At 43.9% G+C, this 25,880-nt stretch overlaps 1 protein-coding gene across 1 annotated transcript in view; it reads left to right on the top strand.

The window, feature by feature from the left end:
* Window positions 1-25,880, top strand: part of MZT1 (mitotic spindle organizing protein 1) — a 63,289-nt gene that overhangs the window by 8,831 nt on the left and 28,578 nt on the right. Inside the window, exon 2 of the mRNA XM_069205290.1 lies at window positions 23,787-23,932. Within this exon, the coding sequence (XP_069061391.1) occupies window positions 23,787-23,932 (146 nt within the window). The remainder of the gene's footprint in view (window positions 1-23,786; window positions 23,933-25,880) is intronic.

The following is a 25,880-nucleotide window of genomic DNA, read 5'->3' on the forward strand; positions in this document are numbered from 1 at the left end:
TGCTGACGCCATGTCGACGCCGAGGATAGAGAAGAGGCTACACTCGAGGAGGCTTGCTCTCCGCCTCCTTGAAGAACAGGAATACCAGAGGCAAGCCTTGGAGGAAGGGGAGATCGAGGATTCTCGTGAGGGTCTCCATGGACTTGACACTGCTAGTGGCCTAGATACCTCCCCTGAATGGGACTTGTCATCACCTGGGGAGTACACAGAGGAGGCGGCCACTTTTCATTCTGTTATCGGAAAGGCAGCTGGCTTCCTGGACCTCCCTTTGCCAGTGACTGAAGCCAAGCAGAACTTATTGACGGAAGTGTTACACCCTGCCTCTACATCAGCAGAGCCACTTTTGACATTCAATGAACCGCTACTGGACCCCATAATGGAAGTCTGAAAGAAGCCGGTGTCTTCTTCAGCCGTCAATAGATCTGTGGCTAGGAGGTATCGGGTTGCACCGGCTGACCCAGGTTTTCTTACCAAGCATCCAACACCTGAAAGCTTGGTGGTCCAGCCTTCCTGCTCTGCAAGGTCTGCTCCTGGGTCCTTTCCAGCTGTACCCTCTGATAGAGACTCCAAGAAGATGGACATGTCATCCAAAAAGGTGTTCTCATCATGTAGCATGGCATTGAAGTCCACCAATGCTACATGCGTTTTAGGAAGATACATTTATGCCCTGATGGACGAGATTAAATCAACGCACACAGAGGTTCCTCAGGAATTATTAAGCCTGGTATCTGACGCTCAGGCAGCTGCAACTCCGGTTATCCAATCTGGGTTGGATACAACTGACTCGGTTGCTAAGGCAATGGGCACTGCTGTAGTTACGAGGAGGCAGGCCTGGCTTCGTAACTCAGGATTTTCCTCTGATGTGCAGTCAACCCTACTGGACCTTCCTTTTGATGGTGACAAGCTGTTTGGTGCCAAGGCGGATTTGGCCTTAGAAAGGTTCAAAGAGAATAGGGCCACGGCCAAGTCGCTGGGCTTGCAAGCCACTTCTTCTACTTCCTCCAGATTTTTTAGGAGGTTTCGAGGATTTGGTCGTGGTTCCTCCTCCTCCTCCTCCTCCTTTCGAGGGAAATTCCAGCAACCCACCTCTGCTCTCTCCTATAGATCTTTCAGAGGGAGGGGTAGGGTTCGTACCAGGGGAGCCACGCAGCAGCACTTTGCCTCTTCCTCTTCCTCTGGAGGGGTGCAGCAGGGGAAGCAGCCTTAGGCTTCCACCAATTCCTACTCACTCCACTCCTGTAGGGGGGAGGCTACAGAATTTTCTCCACAAGTGGGAGGTCATAACATCAGACTCCTGGATTACCAGCATTGTGAGAAAGGGCTATACCCTTCCCTTTCGGGAGTTTCCGCCCTCCATCCCGCCCCGCTCATCTTATTGTTCAGAAGAACACCTCCTGTTGTTAGAACAGGAGGTTCAAGTCTTCCTTTCAAAGGGCGCAGTGGAGTTGGTCCAAGAGCAGGAAAGGGGTCAAGGTTGTTACTCGAGGTACTTCCTGATTCCCAAGAAGGATGGTCGGTTGAGACCAATCCTGGACCTAAGGATCTTGAATTGGTTCCTCAAACAGGAAAAGTTCAAGATGCTGACCCTAGCTCAGGTGCTTTTGGCGTTGAACAATGGAGATTGGATGGTGTCTGTCGACTTGCAGGATGCTTACTTTCATATCCCGATACTCAAGACGCACAGGAAGTATCTCCAGTTTGTGGTGGGGTCGCAGCACTATCAGTTGCGGTCCGCCCGTTTGGTCTTACTTCAGCACCTCGAGTCTTCACGAAGGTGATGTCGGTGGTTGCGGCAGAGCTCAGAAGGAAGGGGATAGCAGTATTTCCTTATCTAGACGACTGGTTGATCAAAGCCAGGTCTCCGGAGCTCGTGTTGCATCACCTGCAGTCGACAACCCAGTTGTTGTTCGACCTGGGCTTTTCGGTGAACGTGCCCAAATCTCACCTAGAGCCCTCTCAGCGCCTCCTGTTCATAGGGGCAGTACTGGATACAATTTTGAATCGAGCCTTTCCTCCGCCTCAGCGGATTCAGGACATTCAGGCGTTGGTTCCAATGTTTCAAAGTGGAGCGGTCATTCCAGTCCTCAAGGTCCTATGTCTGCTCGGTCTGTTTGCCTCCTGCCTGCATACTGTTGGTCACGCATGCTCGCTGGCACATGAGGGCTCTTCAATGGTGTCTCCGAAGGCAGTGGTCTCAACACCAAGGAGATCTCGAAGGCTTGGTGAGGATCTCCAGAGATGCTGCCACGGATTTGAAGTGGTGGATTGCGGACGGCAGTCTTTCCCGAGGAAAGCCGTTCTCGCAAGATCCTCCAGTGGCCACAGTAATAACGGATGCTTCCACTCTAGGGTGGGGAGCTCATCTGGGGGACCTGGAAATCAAAGGTCTTTGGTCTCCAGTAGAACAGATGTTTCATATCAATCTGTTGGAGTTACGGACTGTATGTCTGGCTCTCAAGGCCTTCCTCCCATCCCTTCGCGGTAAGTCGGTTCAGGTCCTGACGGACAATACTACTGCGATGTGGTATATAAACAAACAGGGAGGGGTAGGGTCGTACCTTCTCTGCAGAGAAGCTCTTCGGCTATGGTCCTGGGCAAAGGACCATCAGATTTGCTTGGTAGCAAATCATCTGGCCGGGGTCTTGAACGTACGTGCGGACGGTCTCAGTCGCCATTTCTCGGCGGATCACGAGTGGCGTCTCCATCCAGATCAAGTCCGTCTAATCTTCCAGATGTGTGGGTTTCCTCGGATAGATCTGTTTGCCACCCGGGAAAACTCGCACTGCCCGTTATTCTGCAGCCTCCAGTATCCGGTACAGGGAGCATTGGGGGATGCGTTTCAGAGGACCTGGTGCGACCAGTTGCTTTACGCGTTTCCCTCCCATACCCTTGATTCCTCGAGTATTGAGGAAAATACGCCAAGACCGGGCCCAAGTCATCTTAATAGCTCCGGATTGGCCAAGGAGGGTATGGTACACGGACCTTCTCCAACTCTCACTGTGCCCTCCGCTCCGTCTCCCTCTCAGGGCAGACCTCCTCTCGCAGTCGCAGGGGCAGGTTTTACACCCCCACCTCCAGAGCCTGCACCTTCATGCCTGGAGATTGAACGGGGCAACCTGAGTTCTTTCTCTCTCCCGCCTGATGTAGTGGATGTTATCTTAGCGGCCAGGCGACACTCCACTAAATCTATCTACGCTAATAGGTGGTCTAAATTTGTGTTTTGGTGTGGAGAGAGGCAGATTGATCCCTTACATGCTCACTTGTCGGATGTTTTATCTTTTGCATTGTCTCTAGCACAGAGGGGTTGTGCAGTGGCTACGGTTAAGGGATACTTGTCTGCTCTTTCAGCCTTTATTTGTCTTCCAGACCAGCCTTCTTTGTTTAAATCCCCTATAGTACTTAGGTTCTTGAAGGGTCTTATGAATAAATTCCCTCCTACTCCTTTCGTTATGCCTCAGTGGGATTTGAACTTGGTTCTAACTTTCCTTATGGGGTCCCCTTTTGAGCCTATGCACTCTTGCCCCTTGAGATTATTGGTCCTAAAGATGGTCTTTCTGGTTGCAATTACTTCTGCAAGGAGAGTGAGTGAGTTGCAAGCTCTATCTGTAAAACCCCCTTATACATCTTTTTATGGGGACAAGGTGGTGTTGAGGACCAAGGCTGCTTTCCTTCCGAAGGTTGTTTCACCCTTTCATATGTCCCAGACGATTACTCTTTCCACGTTTTATCCTCCGCCTCATCCTTCAAAGGAAGAAGAGAGACTTTATCGCTTAGATCCAAGGAGGGCGCTAAGCTTTTATATAGACAGGACGAAGGATTTCAGGCTGGAGGATCAGCTCTTCATCGGGTACGTGGGACAGAGGAGAGGAAAGGCAGTCCACAAGAGAACACTCTCCAGGTGGGTTGTTCTTTGCATTAAAATGTGTTACTCTTTAGCAAAGAAAGAACCCCCTGATGGTATAAGAGCTCATTCCACCAGAGCTAAATCGGCCTCTTCGGCCTTGGCTAGGAGTGTTCCTGTGGTTGACATCTGCAAGGCCGCAACTTGGTCGTCCCTTCACACGTTTGCGAAGCATTACTGTTTGGACTCTGAGGTCAGAAGAGACGGCCATTTTGCACGGTCGGTGCTGCAGGATTTCTTGGTTTGACCATTCAGGCACCCTCCACCGAGTGACGCACTGCTTTGGGACTCTATTCATTGGGTGAGGAATCCACAGGTAGTGTATCCATCAGAAGAACAAGTTACTTACCTTCGGTAACAACTTTTCTGGTGGATACATTAGCTACCTGTGGATTCCTCACGGTCCCACCCGCCTCCCCGTTGCCTGTCTGGTCTTACCAAGTAATTCTTGTGTGTGCTCCTCTTGGTTTTGAGGACTTGTATATATTCTGTATATATGTTCATATGTATAAATATATTGCTCATATATTTATTTATTTGTTTAAAAAAAAAAAAAGAAGAAGAATTGAGTGGTTAGAATGATGTAATTATTTAGAATATCATTACATTTTGCAATTTGTTCTTTCATCTCAATGGCCTATTATTCTCAGGCACGTAAAAAATGTTGGTACTGACGTCGGCACGTCGGCGAGGACCTCTTATTGCCTGTATGACGTCAGACGGTGTCGCGTGGGCAGTTGTGACGTCCTCGTTGACGTGCAGAAGCTAGGAAGAAGATTTCCGTCGAATGCTGGCGCAATGGGAGTATTCATTGGGTGAGGAATCCACAGGTAGCTAATGTATCCACCAGAAAAGTCGTTACCGAAGGTAAGTAACTCGTTCTTCTCTCACTGTGCCTTTCTCAAGGCTGCAGTAAGATAGGTTGCTGGCAAAAGTGGTACGCTTTGTATCCAAAGTTCACAGAAACATACACACTCTGACATGGGAATCCTTTCTTAGAACATCTGCTGTTTTATTATAAAAACACTACTTTGACCCATGTACGTTAGAGGGAGATTCAAGCCAGATGACCACAACTGTATGATGATTGCTGATTGCTTAGCTACAGCTGCTTGTGTAGACTACAGGCCTCTTGCTCTGGTATGAGGGATGATATCTTCTAAGGGAGGAACCTGAAAGGCGAAATTAGAGCTTAACATGCAGTGCTCTTACTTAGCTTGGGTAGGAACTATCTCCATAAACCTTAGTGACAGTATGGTAGTGTTATTCTTGTGTTTTACTCTCCCTGTCACAATTTTAATCTTATTGTGCTTCACCGTCCTAGTTATTGCAATACATGTTTTATTATCTAAGATGCAGTTACTTCACTATAACCTTATTGAACTATACTCTGCCTCTGATTGTCCTTGCATATATGAGACTAATGTAACTGAGAGAAACTGATGAGGTCTGAGTGATTCCCCTGAGGAGTCATGTATGTCATGCACCCAGTTGCCCCAATCATCCCTGCTCTTGGGTGGAGATGAGGCAATGCCAGTTAGCCGGAACTAACCCGGATTAGGCAGACAGGCGTCAAATGGTGCGGGAATAGACTCAGTTCCCCGCAGTCCTGGTGATTCTGCCGCCCATATCCAGTAGTCTGTTTAGGATAATGAGAACCTATGTGACAATGCCTTTCTGAAAAGCCTTTCTTAAAAGCTGAAACTGTTTCCTCCTGGTTCTTGGTAAGGGATAAGATCAATTGAGTGTCTTCCTGCATAGTTGACTAGTCTGGTGTCCTACTCCTCTTATGAGGGTAATGAGTGGTCTCCTATAGATGTTGAACAAGACTGGGCTAAGTGCTGAGCCTCGCAGGACTCCCTGTGCAAGTTTTTTATTTTTATTTTTTATTTTTTTAATTCGGAGCAGTATGGGGGCAGGAAGCGACCACTTGACACTGATCCGACAGATACTAGACAATTGTTTATTCTCCCCCATACCCTTTCTCCTCTCCCTTTGCACTCCCTCTACCTTCTCCTCTTCTTTCCATTATTTGCTTATTGTTTTGCTCAGTATACATCTGCAAAAGCGACTTTCACCTATGTTGAATCTGTGAAATGTTGCTGTACCAATGATTGTTTCCCTACAAGTATGGCGCGTGGTTAGTTGCAACATGTTAGGCCTGATCCTTCCAATCTTTTGGCCTCCGCCTCTTGCCTGACGCATCCCCCGTTCCGTTGGTTGTCCATTACTGACCTGCTTATGCACAGTGTTTGGGTGGAAATATGTTTTCCCTCTGCCCTTATGGTATTAGTTGTTTGTTGTTTGAATGTTACTTTGGTTTTAGTCCTGCCCAGCCTTTTTGTCCACGCCAGCACCTGTTTGCCTTCCCGCCCACAGCAATACCCTCCAGGCCCCCAACACACACACAGTCACACACACTCTCTGTCTCCCAAGCACAAGTACACAGTTTACTTGTTTACGCCGTCGCTATACACACATTGCACTGCTGCCAGAATCCAACCTGGCGCATTCTGAAGCTGCGAAAATACAGCGATGCTGGCGGGGGCAGGTTTTCTCCACAAACTTCTCTACATATGCTATGGGTGCATTGATGTGGATTCACGCTACCACCCCCTTTATCATACATAATTGGTTGTGGACATTGAGGGTCACTATATTCTAGTAGAAGGGCACCTTGAGGGCCGCCACATACTCAGTAGTTCCATTTACTGACCCAGTTCAGACCAGTTGTCACGACGCGGATTCACGACGCTGGAGATACATTGGACAGATTAAAAAAAAGTCCTATGTGACGTTTTCTCCCAGTGATGGGATATATGTAAATATTTTCGTGTTGTGGGACTAGCTGAGAATCGGACAGTTGAAGGAGTATTTCCGATAGAAAAATCAACTCTCGGAACCCATTATATTTAATGGGTGTGATTTATATTACGAATTTTGATTAACGATTTGGGATCCAAGGACTCGAGAATAATTAAGCCTTGAAGAAGTCCAATTTTGGACGAAACACGTGTCGGCTGATGCGGGCTCAACGCACATCCTTTAGGCCCACATATTTCAAGATTTGATTATTTAATCAGAATATTTTGATGTTGTTTTGTTAGTCATATGTCTGTGTGGTTTTGTTGTATCAATCCATGTTTATAATGTATATTTTAGGATATGTATTTTCTTTAATAAATATTTTTAATATGTATAGGTATTTGTTGTATAAGTGGACTGACACCTTTGTTTAAAATGTAAGAATATTATTGTAGGGATTATTTGAACCTCATATTGTTTCTCTTCAAAGTCTTAATTGGTTTTTTGTATTTCTATACTAAAGATTTTGTGTGTGCTCCGCTATTTTTTCGTTTGTCTATTTTACTGGTCTTCCATTATGGAATTCTGGGATGCACATTATGGCATCAATGTGCTTTAGTGTTTGAGCACTTTCAGCCATTACTATATTATATTTAGGAATACTATGGTAATGTGCATTATTGATTTTCTTTTTAGTGTTGCGAAAAAAACTTTTCAATGTGGGTTACTCACCAGGTAAACAGGAGTACTTTCACAGTGGAGTGGGATACCCTGGCTCCTTAGCGGAAACTTTAACAGTGTATCAGGCGTGGACATGGAGCGCTCCTTCTCTCCCTCCGTTGTGCAGTCGCCGCATCCAACGCCCTGGCACCAACTGCTTGGCTCGAGCATTGGAGCCCATCTGACATATGGAGAGACTGCAATACTCACACTAGTGTTTATTCCTTCTACTCCAGCCCCCACAATTTACACATGAGGATAAACTGTCTGGTGAGTACACCAGACATCCTCCCCCACATAACATACATAGACTCCTTATGCCGTACGCATTCAGACCACAATCCCCAGCACTTATGCTTGAACTGGGATGCAGTACCTTCTCTCATACCTACATGGCGACTGCAACTAGCAGCACTAGAAGACCCTTTTTTCTTTTTTTGTCCTCAAAGAAAGCGGCAATAGATGAACAGTTTGACCTTAATGCTAATAACATCTATGTCCCACATACTCAAAGGGGCTGCCTTTAAAGTGGTTATTACGAGCCATTGCTTGGCATACACATGGGACTCTAGACGGATACTTGACTGAGACATTCCTGCACTGAACTGGACCTGTTGGGTTTCTAATCGCATGCCATTCTGACCTGGAACACAGGGAGAGACTTCTTCTGGTGCAGTGTGAACACATGGCGCTTCTAGAACACATTTGCGGTCTCTAATTACGCTGCTCACATGGCCAAGACTCATGCCGATCAGACAAGACGGGTTCACCTCTAGCATGGCTTGTACGCCAAGAACACCCTAGACATCCCATACTGGCAATCCACTCATTCTCTGGCACCCTTCTCCGAACAAAAACAGTGATTCATGCCGAAATGACAAGGTGTTACACCCCCATGTACAGCTCGGCAGCACCTGCAAGCTCAGACCCAATTGAGTCCTTTCTAACCTCCACATCCTTGCCTACCATAACTCCTGACCTGTGACTTGACCTGGACAACATCATTACCCCACTTGAGATCCAGGAGACCAAATGTGTCCTAGAAAGAGGAAAGACCCCAGAACCAGATGGTCTCCTGACTGAATTTTATAAAGCATACTCCCCATTCTTGGCCCCTTCCCTACAGACACTCTGACGAGGCCCTTCAAGCTTTCTGTCTGCCATCTTTTCTTCGTGAGGCATTGATTATCTCCCTACCCTCATTGATCCATGATCCCTCTGTCTTAGGCTCATACCATCCTCTTGCATTACTCAACACAGACTATAAAATACTAGCCAAATTACTAGCTTACCGCCTGGCCCCCCTGGTATCTACACAAATACATCTAGACCAATGTAGACGTGCCCTGGTATCTACACTCATACATACAGTTCCAAGCCGGGTATGTCCCGGCTTGGAACACTTGGCTAATTTTGCGGAGATTTTGAATGGTTATGGAGACGGGCCCAGTGACTGGCCATGTTCCGGATATCTAGTTCTAGATTTAGAGAAGGCTCCTTGGAGTGGGATTTTTTTATCCACAGTTTTTCCCTGCTAAGGACTGGGCCCTAGATTTATCAACCTGGTGAATCTACTCTACACCCATCCCCTGGTGAGGGTTAAGACTGAAACCTTGCTATCCAACCCAATCACTGTCCATTGAGGTAACTGACAGAGATGCCCATTGTCTCCCCCCCTACCTACTTTACCCCCTGGTCATGCATGGCTAGTGATCGCTCTCCGTACACACGGACAGGCCTGGGATATACCACCGGAGGACAAGTTCCATTCAATATCACTCTATGCTGATGTTCTACTCCTATATCTGCGTGACATACACAAGTTTCCCCCAGACATAGCGCCCATATTCTACCAGCTCACGAGGATTTCTGGGCTGAAAGTTAATTCATCAAAATCATGCCTTTACTCCTTGGGAGCCTCTGTCCCGGACCCTACCTATCACCTTGGAAGTGTCCAACTAAGTTGGCAACCATTGATTTTGGTATCTGCATTTACTGAGTCCCCGTTGATCTGTTTGACGGTATCCTGCGCAGTATCCTTGATACGAACACAATCAATATTTTGGAAATCACTTTCGATCTTAGTTGCTGGGTGGGTAGCCCTCATCAAGATGGTCATGTTACCTTTCCTGTTGTATTATTTTTCCAACCTCCCACTGTATGTCCCAAAATACTTTTTATGCATGCTCAACAAACTGACAAGAGACCTTTCTCTGGTACAACACGAGAAGCAAGGTAGCGCTTCAGAAACTACACATGCCAACCACTGAAGGGGGACCAGCGGTTTTAAGCTTTGAGCTCTACTACCTGGTCTCACAGCTACAATGGGTGGCTAAATGATAGACAGGGCTACTATTAGCAGACACCGCCACAACAACTCCAGCCTGAAGCCAGCTACATATATTACATTTATTCCATCCCTGCACTATGCCACCGACCCAGTCCCCTGCATTGCTCCATGTAGCAGACTGATGTTTTAAACGTAGTCTCATCATTATCAAAGTTACCCAAACCTACGCTCCTGCTCTGCTGCTCCGGGGCACCCCTAGGGTGGATCAGATCACCTCAGCCAGGGAGCTCACCGCATAGCACGAAATAAGTTTACGCACACTGGGGGATCTTTATCAGGGTAGCCCCCCTATACCATTTGAAACACTAATGACAGTGAGGGACTCCACCTGGCCACTTCCTTTTTCATAACTCCATAATTGGGGCATTTGACTCACAATGGGGTGGCATGAAACAGGAACACCTAATGCACCTCACTGTACAGTACCTTTGTCATGGGTACAGTGGTTTGCTGAATCACACGCTGCCGCATCACTGACCCCCGCGGACCTAGGCTGCCCCTGCACGAACACAGAATGGGCAGCCATAGTAGAATACCCCTCACTTTTACGGTGCAACATGTTTTCCCCTTATTCAGTATTGCATATTTCATAAGCGCCTACCTTACTCCTGAAAAGATAAACCGTTATTATCACTGTACTGGCGCTGCCTACCCCTTCCTAACACAGGCATAGTATACATGATATTGGACTATTCCCCCCCACTCCCCCCTTCACCACTACTGACTGGGCATGACCACAAGGCAGGCAGACTGCACAGAGAGGCTTGTGGCCCATGCTTGGGAGGCCTGCATACTAGGCCTCACTTGTTGAGATGAGAAACATAGGGCCACCACACGGTTTATAGCTCTGGGCCAAGCTCTTAATCACCCATAGGTGGAGATTGTTGATGCTACCTACTTTTGAGCTTTCCATGCAGGCATGGGCCAGGGGGTAGGGCGTTCCATTGTGCAGGGAAGACACATGGTGGTTTACATAAGTACCCGCTAGTCGCCAGCTGGGATGCCATCCTGTCTGACTTTCAAGCAGCCTCAGCATCTACTGTTACATCACTGAGATGTGCATGTTTCCAATGTCTGCAACCCCTCCTCCCCCCAGCCCCTGAACAGTTGTGTGAAGTGCCTGACATTCTTCCTTGAATGCATTCCATCATAACTGTTGTTGCATTTCTCAACCCAACTGTTTCTTTGTAATGGTGCATTCCATTACCCACTACTTGTCAAACGACAGTGCAGACCTCACTGTTGATAACTCCCTAATTGGGAAGAACTCCCCCTGCCTGTTTTCCTTTTTCCTTTTGCTATTTCTGTTCTTATATCATTCAATGTTCTGCTTCTTGCATCCATACCTTTTGTTGGTATTACTGTAGACCACAGGAAACATGCGTGTGCTACCTATGATTATAATATATGTAGAAATACAATTAATATATATATATATTTTTTTAAAACAACAATGGAAATAAACGTGATTCTACTTGACTGCATATTTATTTAATAGATGACAAACAGTTAAATATGCAGGTGGAAGACAAGGGTGACATTCACTTTGGAAAAAAAGGCTATTAGGTCCAAATTGAGGCCTAGTTAACAAGGGTCAGGAAGACACATTTCTACACAACATAGAAAACTTGTTTTAATAGCAACAGTATCATATCAGTGTGTACATTTGAAATCAAATGTGAAACTGCATTTTGCACATTGTTATTGATGTACAAAAATCCACCACAACCCATACTGCAAATCATATTGTATGGTCTAACCTCTGCTAGGTCTAATTCTTTTTTTGTTTTGAATCAAAGTTCAGCTCAGTGGGACAAGCCCCTGTCTCCACTGTCTGTGGCTCAGGGTTGTAATCATATTATTTCTGCTTTTCAGACATCCTTTTTCATTGGGGTCGGGATCTGTTTGTATACTGTTACTGTGTAAGTCGGGCAGTAAGATGTCGAGCAATTTCAAGGCCGGGTGACAAACTCAAGATTTCAAGGATAATACAATGTTTTTGTATGGCTGGTGAATTTTTCAACAAGTTAAGCTCACGGTTAGACATATCCATGCTTTACAGTCTATTAGTCGTTGTTCTGATAACAGCTGTTGGCAATCACTCAGGGCTGCATTCCAGCCCATTGCTTTTGGACCACCATCCTACTCTAGAAAGAGACCTGGCTTATGAAAATCAGTACCCACCATGCTCCTTATGGGAACCATCTTGAGTCACCAGAAAAGGCCTCCTCCCAAAAGGAACACAATCAACCCCAAGTCCATGTCAGTATTTGGTAATTGTAAGCAGTATGCCATATAAAAAATTGTAACACTATATATTGTTTCTTCGTCTTTTGTGCTAGTGTGCCATGTACATCACAAATGGGTGCTTTAAGTGCTGTATCTTTCACTAAGTAGTAGCATGTAATGAATACTAAATGTATCTCATAGCCATGCAATCCTGGTAATGGGGTCAGAGGGCATGGCCAATCAATGTGCGTAGCCTGGTAGTGAAATGCCTGTCTCCCAAAAGGGCATAATGGAAGTTCTCTCCTAGGTGTGCTGGGTATATAGCACCCTCTTCCTCCCCCATTGTCTTGGTGTTTCCTATCTGTGTGCTAGCCATGGCAGGTGACAGCATTTTAGACAAGTTCCCAGACAAAGAGATACTTAGTTTAGGCTGTGAAATGACAGATAGTGAGATTTATTTGGGGGCGGGCATGGCAGTAGGAAGATTACCACAAGAGGAAGGAGGCTCCGTCCTATGTGTTGCTGGTGTTAGACAAAAAGGATAAGGAATAATGACAGGCTGGTGGCCTCCAGTGAGGACTGACCCTGGAGCATTTGTGTTATTGCCACCGAACTCTAACCAGCTGGCTCACTGGAGCCGGAGAACTTAGGCTAGAAAACAACATAATTTGATGTATTTTTGTTCAAAGTGCTGATGCATGTGGTGGGATCGTAGAACTTAATGTTTAAACATCTCCAGCACATACATCAATTTAGTACATGGACACATCTGAAGCTGCATTGATGGCGAACACCATACTAGGGGCCAGATGTACCAAAGGATTTTACCCATTCTGTGTCTATGGGAAAAAGCTTTCGTACATATGGCCCTAAATCTTCAGTTGGCAAAGCTTTTGAGCAAAGTTTGTCAACAGTCTGGTGGCATTAGCTGGTTTCAAAGCAAGGCAATAACAAATGTATTAAGTCTCTTTACTTATGGTTTGCAGTTAAGTTTGAGAAATAATTTAACCTTCCACTCAAAGTGTCATTTCTTCCCTAACTTGGTAGATCGTAAATCACATTTTCACTATGTGGGTAAGGACTCAGCCTAGTTAATCAGCCTCTTACCAAACTGAAACTGTTGGTTGAGGCGAATGAAAAACATGTTGCGTCGCACCTGCTTGGCCTCCATTTGCTGCTTCAGTCTACACACAGTCTTTCTACTGCTCGCAAATAGATAGCAACTTTATTTTATTTTTCATTCAACACCCTATGAGAGTGCATGTCATTTATAAATATTGAATGTTTTGAGAGAATTGGATATGAGTTGGATTTTTCTCCAGTACTTTGTAATGTTTTTTTTCTTTTACTTTTTCTTATCCAGTTCTTTACTGACAAACACTGGATAAGTTAACAGCTCAGCACTCACAGTATAAAGGAAAGACCTCATGGCTGTGCCAGTTCTTGTTGTCACAGCCCTGTGCTGACGCAGATATGTTAATTAAAATTATTAATGAGTGCTTATGCATTTTGAATAATATGTAGAAAAATTAATGTAAAGAAATAATGTGCACGTTTGAAAATGTGCCCACGAAGAGTGGCTGCCAACTCACATGAGTTATACTAAAATGATTAAAAATGCATGAAATATTGAAAATGTGTAATAATAAATGTAGTAAGAGTTGACTTAGCCAAAGTTGTGGCCTGGTTTTGCCAGGCCTCCTGCAGAAGCTGAATAATCGTGCAATGTAGAAAAGCTGATGCGTTGAACTGACCATGAACCACTTATGTTAATAAAATCTGCTTAGCTAGAATATTCTGCAACGAAACAACGGACAGGAGATAGAGGAATCAAATTTGTATCAAACCCGGTGAAAAGCAGATGAGATGTACTTTCCCAGGACTTGAACAATAGAGACACTGACTGGAGAAGAAAATGCAACATTTGCGATATCTGATGAGCCGGATGATGACATCGTACAGTGAACCAGTCGACAACCCGAGAACAACAATATATTATAACTCATAGGTTTGTAAAATAAAAGACATTGGCTAGTGTCAAATAGGGTGATTAATTGACCAATTAGGTATAAAGGGATGGACTGGGTAACTTTAATATAGTGTCGTGACAAAGGGGAAAAACTTCAGAACTGATGGAGAGAACAGATGTTCGAAGTAAGGTGTGGATGTTCGAAGAGATTTGAGATTCTGTTATTGGCTCATGCTCTTGAGAGCCTGATGCGTTGCTGATCGATTGATGACCTGAAGACGAAGACTGACTTGGTTGCTGATCCATACCATGGATAGGTAGCTATGGCAATGTGACTGATCGACTTTTTGTGCCTTTTCTTTCTAGGTACCAACTGTGCTGTTTTATAGTTTTTCTTCTAGCTAGATGTTTTTTCCAAATTCATGTTCTAAACTGTTTTTGCATGAAGTCCCACATGCCAATGCTAATCTGGGTTAGGTGGGGTTCCTATTCTGAGACGTTGACGTATACGGTGACAAATGATTGATGGACTGATTTGCTGAACTTTGTTATTCATGTTAACACATTCTTCTTTATTGGCTTATTTTGAGGCATTAGAACGTATGTTTTCTCAAGTACTGATTAGGTTATGTTATTGGTGGTCACTAATGAATTAATCTTGAGTGAATTGAATAAAGTTTGAATTAACCTTATGGCTTAGAATTGTAACAAATAGGGAAATAAATTGATAAAAAGTATAATGTAGATTTTCCTAGTCTATGACGGAAAGTCTTAATTTTATTAAAGACACGGAGGCGAGTATTATGCGTTTCTTTTCTTGCTTTAATTAATGAGCAGCAGTCAAGAAACTACAAATCCCATAAGGCTTAACATCTGTAGCCAATGGGATTAAAAACGTAGTTCAAAACACACATAACCAATAGTAATTACGATATGCCATTATGACGTCACTTGACTGCAAGCAGCCCTCTTTTCTTGCAAATGAAGTCAGTTAACTGTGAACAAAGGGAGTAATAAACAAAGAATAAACAGAGCCATGAGGAAAGCAAAGACATCAGAGAAAAAGTCCAGGAGCTTGCAGAGGCAAGGGTAGTCCGGCCAAACCAACAGGGATGATCCAAATCCTGAAGGAAACGAATTGATTGGATGATCTGACGGGATCTGATTAGGACGTTGTCTGAGTGGTTGAAGCCGAAACTAGAGAAAGGGAGGGATAAAAAGTTATACAAGAGGTGGGATAATACTCGCCTCCGTGTCTTTAATAAAATTAAGACTTTCCGTCATAGACTAGGAAAATCTACATTTTATGGCAAGACCGGAGGCTCCTATTATGCGAGTTTAAAGCATATTAATCACATTCAAAGAAGCATTATCAATCGGTTTGCAATAAAATACTCTAAAAGTATTGTCATTGGACCAATCCGCAGATTTTAGAATATCCTCCACACGGGATCCCGCCCAGAAAGCTTTGGAAGCCATAGCCCCCCTAGAGGAGTGAGCTCCAAACTTGGAAACATCAATACACGCCAAGGACATAATCAGTCTAACCCAACGGGCTAATGTAGCAGAAGAAACAGGGTTATGGGGTTTCCTGAAAGATATGAGAAGTTGGGAGGAGGATGTTCTCAAATCTGTGGTCCTATGCTCATAAACTTTGAGACATTGTCCTACACACAATTTTGGTTGAAGCGGAAAATAGGGATAAAAGACTGACGACAAATTGGTCTTGGTACGTCTTACAACCGAAAACAGCACACCCGACGGGGTGAATTGACGGTTGGAGACATCCAAAGCCTTAACATCTGATAAACGTTTAATAGAAACTAAACATAATAACATTGTTAATTTAGCAGATAAAAGCTTTAATGATAAACTTGAATTATCTGGTAATGCAATCAAGTATTTCAAAACCATATTAACATCCCACAAATGATTGTATTTTGGTAACGGAGGTTTAGAAAATTTTACTCCCTTTAATAATTTACATACCAACGGGTGCTCGCCTACTGGTTTACCGTGAACATGAATATGGTTGGAAGAGATAGCAGATCTGTAAAGATTGATAGTGCGAAATGCTTTACCTTTGCTGGCTTCCGAGGCTAAAAAATTTACGACAAAAATTACATCTGCTGAAAAGGGATTCATTTGTCTTCCCACACACCAGCAATCCCATAGAGACCAGGCTGCCTTGTAGGCTTTTTTGGTGCCTGGGGCCCAGGAGTTTGAGATATAATGGGAAGCTTCTGCCGAAATGACAGGGAAAGATTGGGAATCCCTGAGATTTTCCAAGCGGATAGGGTTAGGATGTTGTTCAGAATAAGGGGATGAGAACAGTGAAGAGGGTCTAGTAGCAGATCCGGAAAGGATGGAATTAACAAGGGAAAATCTATTGACAGTTCTAAAAGAGTGGGGAACCAAATTTGGGATTGCCAAAACGGGACGATAAGAGAGAGAGAAGCATGTTGACATCTGGCCTGAGCCAGAACCCTGTTGATTATTATGAAAGGGGGAAAGGCATAGTTGAGGGAAAACGACCAATCTTGTGAGAAAGCATCTGATGCTAAGGCTAAGGGATCTGGGCGCCAGCTGTAAAATTGGGGAAGTTGAGTGTTGAGGGTAGAAGCAAAAAGGTCTATGGAGAAGGGGCCCCATAAGGATTGGATGTTGTGAAACACGGAAGGATGAAGTCTCCAATCGCTGGAATCTCGAAGGTGACGAGCATGCCAATCTGCCACTGTGTTGAGAGCCCCAGGAAGATACTCTGCATGTACCGAAAGATGGTTTGAGAGGCAAAACTCCCAAAAGCTCTTGACTAGATCTGCCAAAGGTTTGGATCGTGTACCCCCAAGATGGTTTATATATCTGACCGCAGATATATTGTCCATCCTGAGCAGGATTGCACAATGTACTTTGTTCTTTTCCAGACTTCTGATTGCAAAGGAGCCTGCAAGCATCTCTAAACAATTGATGTGCAATTTGGACTCCTCGCTTGACCATGTACCCCCAGTCGAGATGGGTCCACAACGGGCTCCCCAGCCTTGATGGCTTGCATCGGATTCTAGCACAAGATCTGGGGCTGATGGAAAGATACTTTTCCCATTCCAAGCATCTAAATGGTCTATCCACCATTGAAGCTCTGTGCGAGACTCTGTCTAAAGGAACGAGATCGGAATACGAAAGCCCCTTTCTTAGGTGTTGAATCTTTAATCTTTGAAGAGCACGATAGTGAAGGGGACCCGGAAAGATTGCTTGGATGGAGGAGGAGAGAAGACCCACAACTCGGGCTAGACTTCGGAGGGAAATGAGGGAATTTCGGAGAATTTGCAAAATTTCTGATTTTATGGATTTTATTTTTGACGATGGTAGAAGAAGGGTCGCTGAGAGGGAATTGATTTGAAATCCCAGAAATTCTACGATTTGGGAGGGTATAAGAAGGGATTTTTCCCTGTTTATTATGAAACCCAATTGTTCCAACAGAGAGCAAGTCGTTTGTAGGTGGAGTAGGAGAGTCTGAGACGATTGATTTAGGATGAGGATATCGTCTAGATAAATTAATAATCTTATCCCTTGAGCTCTTAGAAAAGCTACCACGGGTTTCATGAGTTTTGTAAAACACCATGGGGCTGACGAGAGACCGAAGGGCAGAGAGGTAAAGTGATACATTTTTTCTAACCACTGGAATTGAAGAAATTTTCTGCATTCTGGATGAACAGGAACGACTAAGTAAGCGTCCTGTAGATCCAATCTGACCATCCAGTCGTTCTGGAGGAGAATGTCTCTGAGATGGAGAATTTTTCATTTTGAAATGCCTGTATACAACAAATCGGTTGAAATGTTTTAGATTGATGACTGGACGCATCTTTTTGTTTTTCTTTTGAACAAGAAAAATTGGGCTGATAAAACCCGAAGAAAGGGGAAGAGCGGGCGCAATCGCTTGTTTGCGTAACAATGTGTCTACCTCTAGGGAAATTAGATGAACCATTTCTGTGGAAAAATGGGGAGGAGGTTGGAAAGAAGTTTGCACCGGAGTAGAATAAAGTTCTATTTTGTAGCCTAGAACTGTGTTTAACACCCAAGCATCTGTTGTTATTGCATGCCAATTTGACAGAAAATGGGAAATACGACCTCCTGTCGGGAAAGAATCGACAAGGAGGCTTACCTGTTGGGTTAGCGGCTCTGGAATGTCTGGCTGACCTGGCACGGTATCCTCTGCCACGTTGGGGGTAGAACTGAGGCCTGAAGTCCTGCTGATAGGAAGAGTAATAGCCTCTGGAGCCTTGATTGCTGAATCCACGTCCAGCGACCCCTACGTCTACCGGCCCTGGCAAAAACCCGCTGGTGGAACATTTTTCTCATGGACTGTTGGGCTTTGGTTATTGAGGTGAAAGTAGCTACATATTTGCCGAGGTCCTTTACTAAAGGAATCTCCAAAAAGCTGTCCATCTGATTGGAGCTGAGGTTGAACGGTTGCCAAATTTACGAGTTTGGGATCAAGTTTGATCAGTAGGCCTTTACGCCTCTCGTGAATGAAGGAAGAATTTCCATTTCCCAACAGGCAGAAACAACGTTGAACCCATAAAGATAACTCTTCTGGGTCGAGGAAGGAACCGTCTAGTCTGGCTGATTCGACAAGATCAAAAATCCTAGTAAGAGGCCCTGTAATGTCTAAGAGTTTGTCTTGACAGGAGGACCAAGCTTTATCCACGCCCTTGCGCGGGTCCTTTCCTTGTTTGGTGAAGAAAGTCAACATTTGTTCATCAATAGTAGGGGTAATAGTGGCTTTGTTAGAGAGTACGGGACGAGGACATTCGGATTTTAATTTAGATCTTGTTTGTTTGTCTAGGGGTGAAAAAAGTTTTTGTGCCACATAACGACCCACATGGTCAGCTGGAAACCACTCAGTAGAATTGGGATGATGAATTTGAGAGGGATCGAACATAGGAAACCCTTCTGAGTCGAAAAGAGAAGGGGTAGCAGAAGTTATTTTTGCTTTCTTTGGAGGAGGAATGGAAAAGGACTCATCATCGTCTTTGTCAGATAAATATGAATCTGAATCTACATCAGGCATATCTTCGTCTGTATCCTGAATAACTGGAGAGATAACAGGGAGAACATTGCGTTCTTTAGATTTTCGTTTTAAAAATGATTTTGGAGCCATATTGTTATACTCCTTGGCAGGAGCCTTGTGAGGAACCGCGTCCTCTGGCGTACGTGAGATGGACTCACCTTCCATTTGCGTCCCCATACCTGGCTTCGCTGGCGGACGCGTACTGCTTTCCCCCGCAGTCTGGGCCGATTTGGAAATTAAGTTAGAAAGGTTATTCTCCAGATTTTTTGATAATTTTTGTAATGAGGAAGATACTGCCTGATGAACAGAACTTCTAATGAAATCACAGAGTTCATGTCTCATCTCTTCCAATTCAGTGGAAACACCCTGTTCCATAGAGGAAGTGCCAGGTTCCATTATGTTTTAATTTCAATAAAAATATATTTAAACTAGAAATAGGTTTGTATGTTTAATTTTGGAATTTAAGGAGACCGAAACTGAGAAGAAACGGAGTCTTTTGTAAAAACAGGGAATAGAAGGGGTTAATAATATGGCCCAGGTCTAAATAAAGCGACTAAAGTTGCTCTAGGAAAGAATAAATAATGCTGTGAGAAGCGCTCTGTCATCCGACGTCTCTGCCTCAGGAGCAAACCGAATGACGGTTGCTGCCTGAGGCAAAGGAATGCTTGGAATTTGGAGCGCGCGCGACGCGCGTGTAAAATAAACAAAACCGACGTCAGAGCTGAAACGCTCGGCTCGGAACCTCTCAGAAGGGAGGTCGGAGCGAAATGAACACACGGCAGCTTGCCGTCAACTATAAATTAGAAAGAATGCCTATGAACTCACGCGACGCGCGCTAACACACATAAAATAAAGACAGAGCTGACGAACTCAGCTATAAATAACAGAAATGCAGTGGACGAGTTGCCGGAGACACAAATAAACATGCAGCAACTTGCCGTCTAGCATAACAAAGGCAATAAAGCGGAATATATGTAAAAACCAACAATATTAAACTTATTGAATAATGTAATTAACGTGGGTAAAAGAAAATGCGACTTATCTCGACTGCAGCAGCAAGAAAAGAAGGCTGCTTGCAGTCAAGTGACGTCATAATGGCATATCGTAATTACTATTGGTTATGTGTGTTTTGAACTACGTTTTTAATCCCATTGGCTACAGATGTTAAGCCTTATGGGATTTGTAGTTTCTTGACTGCTGCTCATTAATTAAAGCAAGAAAAGAAACGCATAATAGGAGCCTCCGGTCTTGCCATAAAATTGAGTTGTGGTTATTCATGAGATGTTGATGCTATTCACTGATGATTAATGGTTTGCTTAATGATTGTGTATTGATTATTGATGGTCATTGGTTACACCATAGCTAGGATACTCCATGCGATCCAAAAGGTTCACCGACCTATACGCGTCCCCTTCTAAATTTACCTACTAAGGACCAGGCGCGCTAACACCTGCCAAGTACCATGCAGTCAGGGGTTAGACTGACGCATTTTAGTCTGGTGGCCTGGAGGCTGCCTGGAGTATACCGGGAGAAAGCCAGAGAAGCGCATAACAGCTCATTGACTCCTTGTGCTCAATCTAATTGCCTTGCACCTCATGTAAGTGGTCTGTCTATCACTGCCATTCATTTTAAAGACACTAGCTACTAGCTCTCAGTTGGGACCCAGCACAGTGCAGCCTGATCACGTGACATCATGCACATCCATGTATTGCATCATCCGGGATTTTGGCTCAGGGCACAGCTGCCCCTTTTGTTGAAAAGTAACCAGAGAGGAACTGGAGTTTCACACTTACTTGAAGCAAATCAAAAGCAAGCGCAGCAGTATGTTTTCCTTTCAATTTAGCAGGAAAGGAAAAGCAGGTTTGTACACAAATGAAGAAACGTAAATGCCTCAGTTTACAGTGAATTTCTTTGAAAGTGTCCGGCTCAATTAAAATCTAAACTAAGACAGTGACACATTTTCTTTAAAGTCTTTCTGTGGTTCAGGCAGACTCTCAGTAGAAAGACAAAACGTGCCTCTTTGTAGTGGTAAAAGATACTTCTATGTCTCCTATTCTCGTGCTCTTCTGATGTCAACCCTTCGGTCTGATTTTCGGCACCAGTCTACCAGTGTTGAGGTTTTATGTGTTGTGCTGCTCATGGGGGGGGGGAGTGAGCTGCAGCGTGGCGCTCACAAGTTACACATGGACACATTGTGACGTACATGCTCTTTGAATAGGGTGACCAGAATTCTAAAGCCAAAATCCGGGACATTTCACAAAAATAGAAGGACTACAATATTACTTCAACCGCGCACAAAGAATGACAGCTCTCCTCACAGCAGAATTACAGAAAAGGCACACAAACATGAACAAAATGCAATTTGTAAAGCCAGTATAATGACTGTTAATGAAATTGCTTTCTGATAACACCTTCTAACTATTTCTATTTTGGAAAACAAAAAAGTCACCTCCCCCCATTTTCAGGCAACCATCTCTGAAAACCGGGACATGAGCTAAATCTCCTGAAACCTGCCAGGACAGCTGGTGAAATCCGGGACGCCTGGTCACCCTATCTCTGAAAGCATCTAAGCCAGTGCCTTCAAACTGTTTTATGCCGCCCCCCCCCCCCTCCCAGTTGGAAAAATTAAAATCATTGGGCCCCCCTTCAGAATTTTTCACACTTATTTTATAAAGAAGGCAATGTTTAAATATGCCTAGACCTATTTAATCATTGCGGTTAAGTACTGTTACCTTTTTAAAAAAATGAAATAACTGCTTTTGCTTTAAACAAAGGCCTGTTATCTGTATAATGCTTCTTTTGGCCAGTGTCTGGGGCACCCCCCCCCCCCTCCCCCCGTCCCTCAGTTTGAAGACCTCTTATCTAAGCTCTCTCACCCGTGGAGTTTACTTGAGTGTGCACTGGAGGAGGAGCGGCGGCTGGAGCCGAGCACCTGAATTTCTATCTCACTGTTGTAGTTTAATGTGTCGGTGTGCTCCTGAAAGTCTAGGTGCCCTTCCGTTTCTGGGTCTTTGCAGCAGTTTTAAGATATTCTTGGAGTTTCTTGTTGCTCAAATGGGTGTCATTTTCGATATTTATGTTTCCCTCATCTCCATTGCTCGGGAGAAAGTGTCACTCACAGTGACTGAAATGTCACTCATAATTACACTGAAATTATGAAAATGTCAAGGATAGCAATTTGGAACCTTGGCAGCTATGTTGTCACAGAAAATATTTTCCCACAGTTTGACACAGGGACATGTTTTTTTTTGTCAGTACTTATAGGCATGTTTGCCTTTGAGTGAGTTGACTACAGACCTAATAGAAATCAGATACCTCTGGTATAGTGTGTGGACGGGAAGCAAGCAGGGGATTATAATGTATTGGAAGTGTTTGAAAGGTTATAGTACTATGCTAATTGGGGTATTTTTTCAGTTGCAAAGTTTCTCAACCTTTGACTGGACGGGTTCAAACTGGTAATATTCCTGAATTTCCTTGACCTTTAACTCCAGCTGCTAAAATGTATTCAAGGCACACATCCAACTATATGCTTGTTAATTATTTAAAACGATCTACCCTTTTCAGGTAAACTCTAATAACATAATTAATTTAGTTCTACATGCAGTGGGAATAGCCATTTCGGCAGTAGTTGTAAATAAACGTTAAATATAATCACATACTTGATTGGTCCTGATGTAAGCATTCTAGGTTGATGGCCACACCACGAGTATTAATGGTTCCTGCTTCGGGTGGCCTGACTTCTAAATTGTCTCTTGCATGGCAGTGTTGTATTCTGTTTTTAATGTAGTTACAGCAGTGGGTTTTCCTTATTGCTGCTTTTTGAACAGAGCTTGAACCTTTAAGCGTGATTGCTTTATTAATTTGGCGTTCTCTGTTTAAGAGAGCTTTTAATTGTGTGAGTTGCCTGTACTTCGAGTGGAGTCGTGTACTTCAGTCTCGCTCAGATAAAATATGAATAATTTGGCAACTGGAAGCATATATGATTTGACTAATGACTACTCTTGCTCTGGAGTTTTAGAGCAAGCCTTGATCTGTCTGCTGTAATTGAAATTGTGTTCTTTACTTTTAACTTAAACAGTTCCCAGATAATCTCTGGGCACACCCACCACTCCTTAGGATAAAACCTGCCCCAGACTATTCCAACATATATGCTGCAAGAGTTGCCACATACAGCCTCGCATGGCAGCCTCCTTAAGGATGGAAGATCTGGTTTCGACCTATCCTTATTTTCACCACTTTTAGGCCCATGACACAGATTTTAACATTACATTGCTATCCATTTTGTATAGTCTGAAATTAAGTCTGTGAACCTTGATCACGTCTGTGATTTCTGTGTGCTGGCTCACAACCTATGGAAAAAAAGGCCGCTTTCACATGACTATAGTGCTGCCAGTTAGTGATGCTATCAGGTTTGAATACACCATGAGGTTAACATGTTTAAATTTGGGTGTTGTATTGGACTCAAGGTAGCTCATGAGGACTACTCCACTCTGCATGAGCTTAAAAAGGGCAATTATGAGATTTGCCATTTTGGTTCGCACGCAGGTCCAATTCAAACCCCAATTTTGGGCTAAATAAGCATTTAAATAAATAAATAAACATAAGATCTGAAAAAACTACGTTCTTGTGATGCATTATCATGTTTACATTGCCTATCTACCTAAAGGCTACATAAAGAATTATAGATTTTTTTTTTATAGAAATGTCACAGTTTTACTTACATATGCTTTAATTGCTTTTGCAGTTTTACTTGAGATATCTAAAATATTGAACACTGGCCTGGATGCGGACACTCTCACTATTTGTGTGCGACTCTGTGAGCAAGGAATCAATCCAGAGGCTTTGTCATCCGTTATCAAAGAACTGCGAAAAGCTACAGAATCCTTAAAGGTATGTCGTGTATCTTGTCCGCTCTCAAAGCTTCTAGTTATTGCCAAAAACAAATTTATACCATCTTTTGTGAACGTTTAGGGGACATTTTGTGTGGATATCTTCATTAACGCAAAAACCTAATTTTTCATAAGGCTGCAGCTGCAGTGAGCACCCTATCAACACTTTGTTTACTTCCTTGTATTTTACACAGACGCACTGAAAATGTAAACGTTTCTGCACTTTGAGCATGAAGATACTTTTTTTTTTTTTTTTTTTTACAGAAATATTTCATGCTTTTAAAAAAAAGTGTTTGAAATAAAAGTGTATGATCTTTGATGCTAGTGTTATTTTTTTTATTCAAGAGGAATAATGCACTTGCTAGATGTAAGTAGTAGGAGGGGATACCTTTCCTCATCAACTGGGAAGTGACAGTTGTCCCGCCCTGGAAATGACATCACTTCCACTACTGGGACTTCCGCTACCCCAGAGAGCCCACCCGGGAACAGACGTAGGTGTAGAGGTGTCACGTGTTATCAATGTGCCAGGGTCCTAGCCCCTGGGTATTGGTCTTTTTGCTGTGTAAAATGAAGGCCTTGGTGTTGTGCAACCGGTTTCAGAGCCTAAGAGGACAGGTCTGGACATGTCAGACATTCAGGACTAAGTGGCTGCTTGGGGGGGTCCCCTCACAGGCTGGAGAAGGGGCGGGCAGGCCACACCTCCTCACTGTTGGATAATCAAAAAAGAGGGGATTGTCAAATGGTGCAAAAGCCGTGACATGCGGTTAGCAGCACGTGTTACCCAGCAGTGTATTAGAGTCGTCAAGGTGAGCATGTGATCGTTATAGGTTGTAGAGGCGTACTCCCTTTTTGAACCGTCAAATACATATAAGGAGTGGTTAGAGCCGCATGTCAAACCGTGATCTAGTGTTGAAATATGGTGTCCAGGCAATATGAAGAGATACAATCCTATTGCCAGAAAAGCCCAGAATCCTATCAATAGATACAATCGGACCCTCGCACCGTTGGATGAGAATGCACAGCAGACTGCCCCCTAAAGATGGGAGTTCCGACGTTACTGGGTTGCACGAGGAACTCTGCCAATGGCTTGAAAAGCTCAGCCTCAAGGATTTGCCGCAACTGATATCACCCATCAAGGTTGATAGCAGCGAAGCCTCAAAAGACGAACTAAGTGATGCAGTCAACTTCAACACTGAAGATGCTGAAGAAGGTGTAACACCACCAAATTTGCCGATCTTTGAAGACATGGTTTTTCAGGAGGACCCAGATCCAGAGGCCATCCTGATGCAACCAGCAACTGTAAAATCCGAAGTCACTTATACACCAATGGACCTGTGCGACTCGCAAGGTTTCAGAGCCGCCGCCGAGTGTGGCGAAAATGCTGAGGTTAGTAAAAACTCTATAGACCATTATCGTGTATACACCGTTATCATACTTTTAACTAATAGTATGTCTTTTGCTTTCTGTTTGAACCGTACAAAACAACTGCAGAAAGAGATGCACTAGAGGGGTCTACGCCAAAGGTTAACAACGTAAATTTTTACTGTTTATGCTGTTCCATACAGTCTGAAAGTATTACAAGCCAAAACAAAGAGCAGCGTAAGAAATGTGTCAGCACTTGCGTTAGCACCGATTATGAAAAGGAAACGCCTGGCATACTCTATGATGCTATTTGGCCTGTTAAAGGTTTTGCGGCAACAGTTGTGAACACGTGTTAAATGTGACTATTATAACCTGTGTTATGGGCATAAAATTAATGAGCCACAGCAGGAGGCTCACGGCTGTCTATACGAGTCGTACACTGCAAGAACAATTCAGAACATATGTAGCAGTTTAGACCAGCACAAGGTATATAGGTTAAGGGTGGTGTATGGGTCGTCGGGTGTGAAGGAAGGGGTCCACATCGTTATGATTAAGATCTTGGTAGAAGCGGTCAATGAGATCCAATA

This window comes from Pleurodeles waltl, chromosome 8, assembly GCF_031143425.1.
Source record: "Pleurodeles waltl isolate 20211129_DDA chromosome 8, aPleWal1.hap1.20221129, whole genome shotgun sequence".
Lineage (NCBI taxonomy): Eukaryota > Metazoa > Chordata > Amphibia > Caudata > Salamandridae > Pleurodeles > Pleurodeles waltl.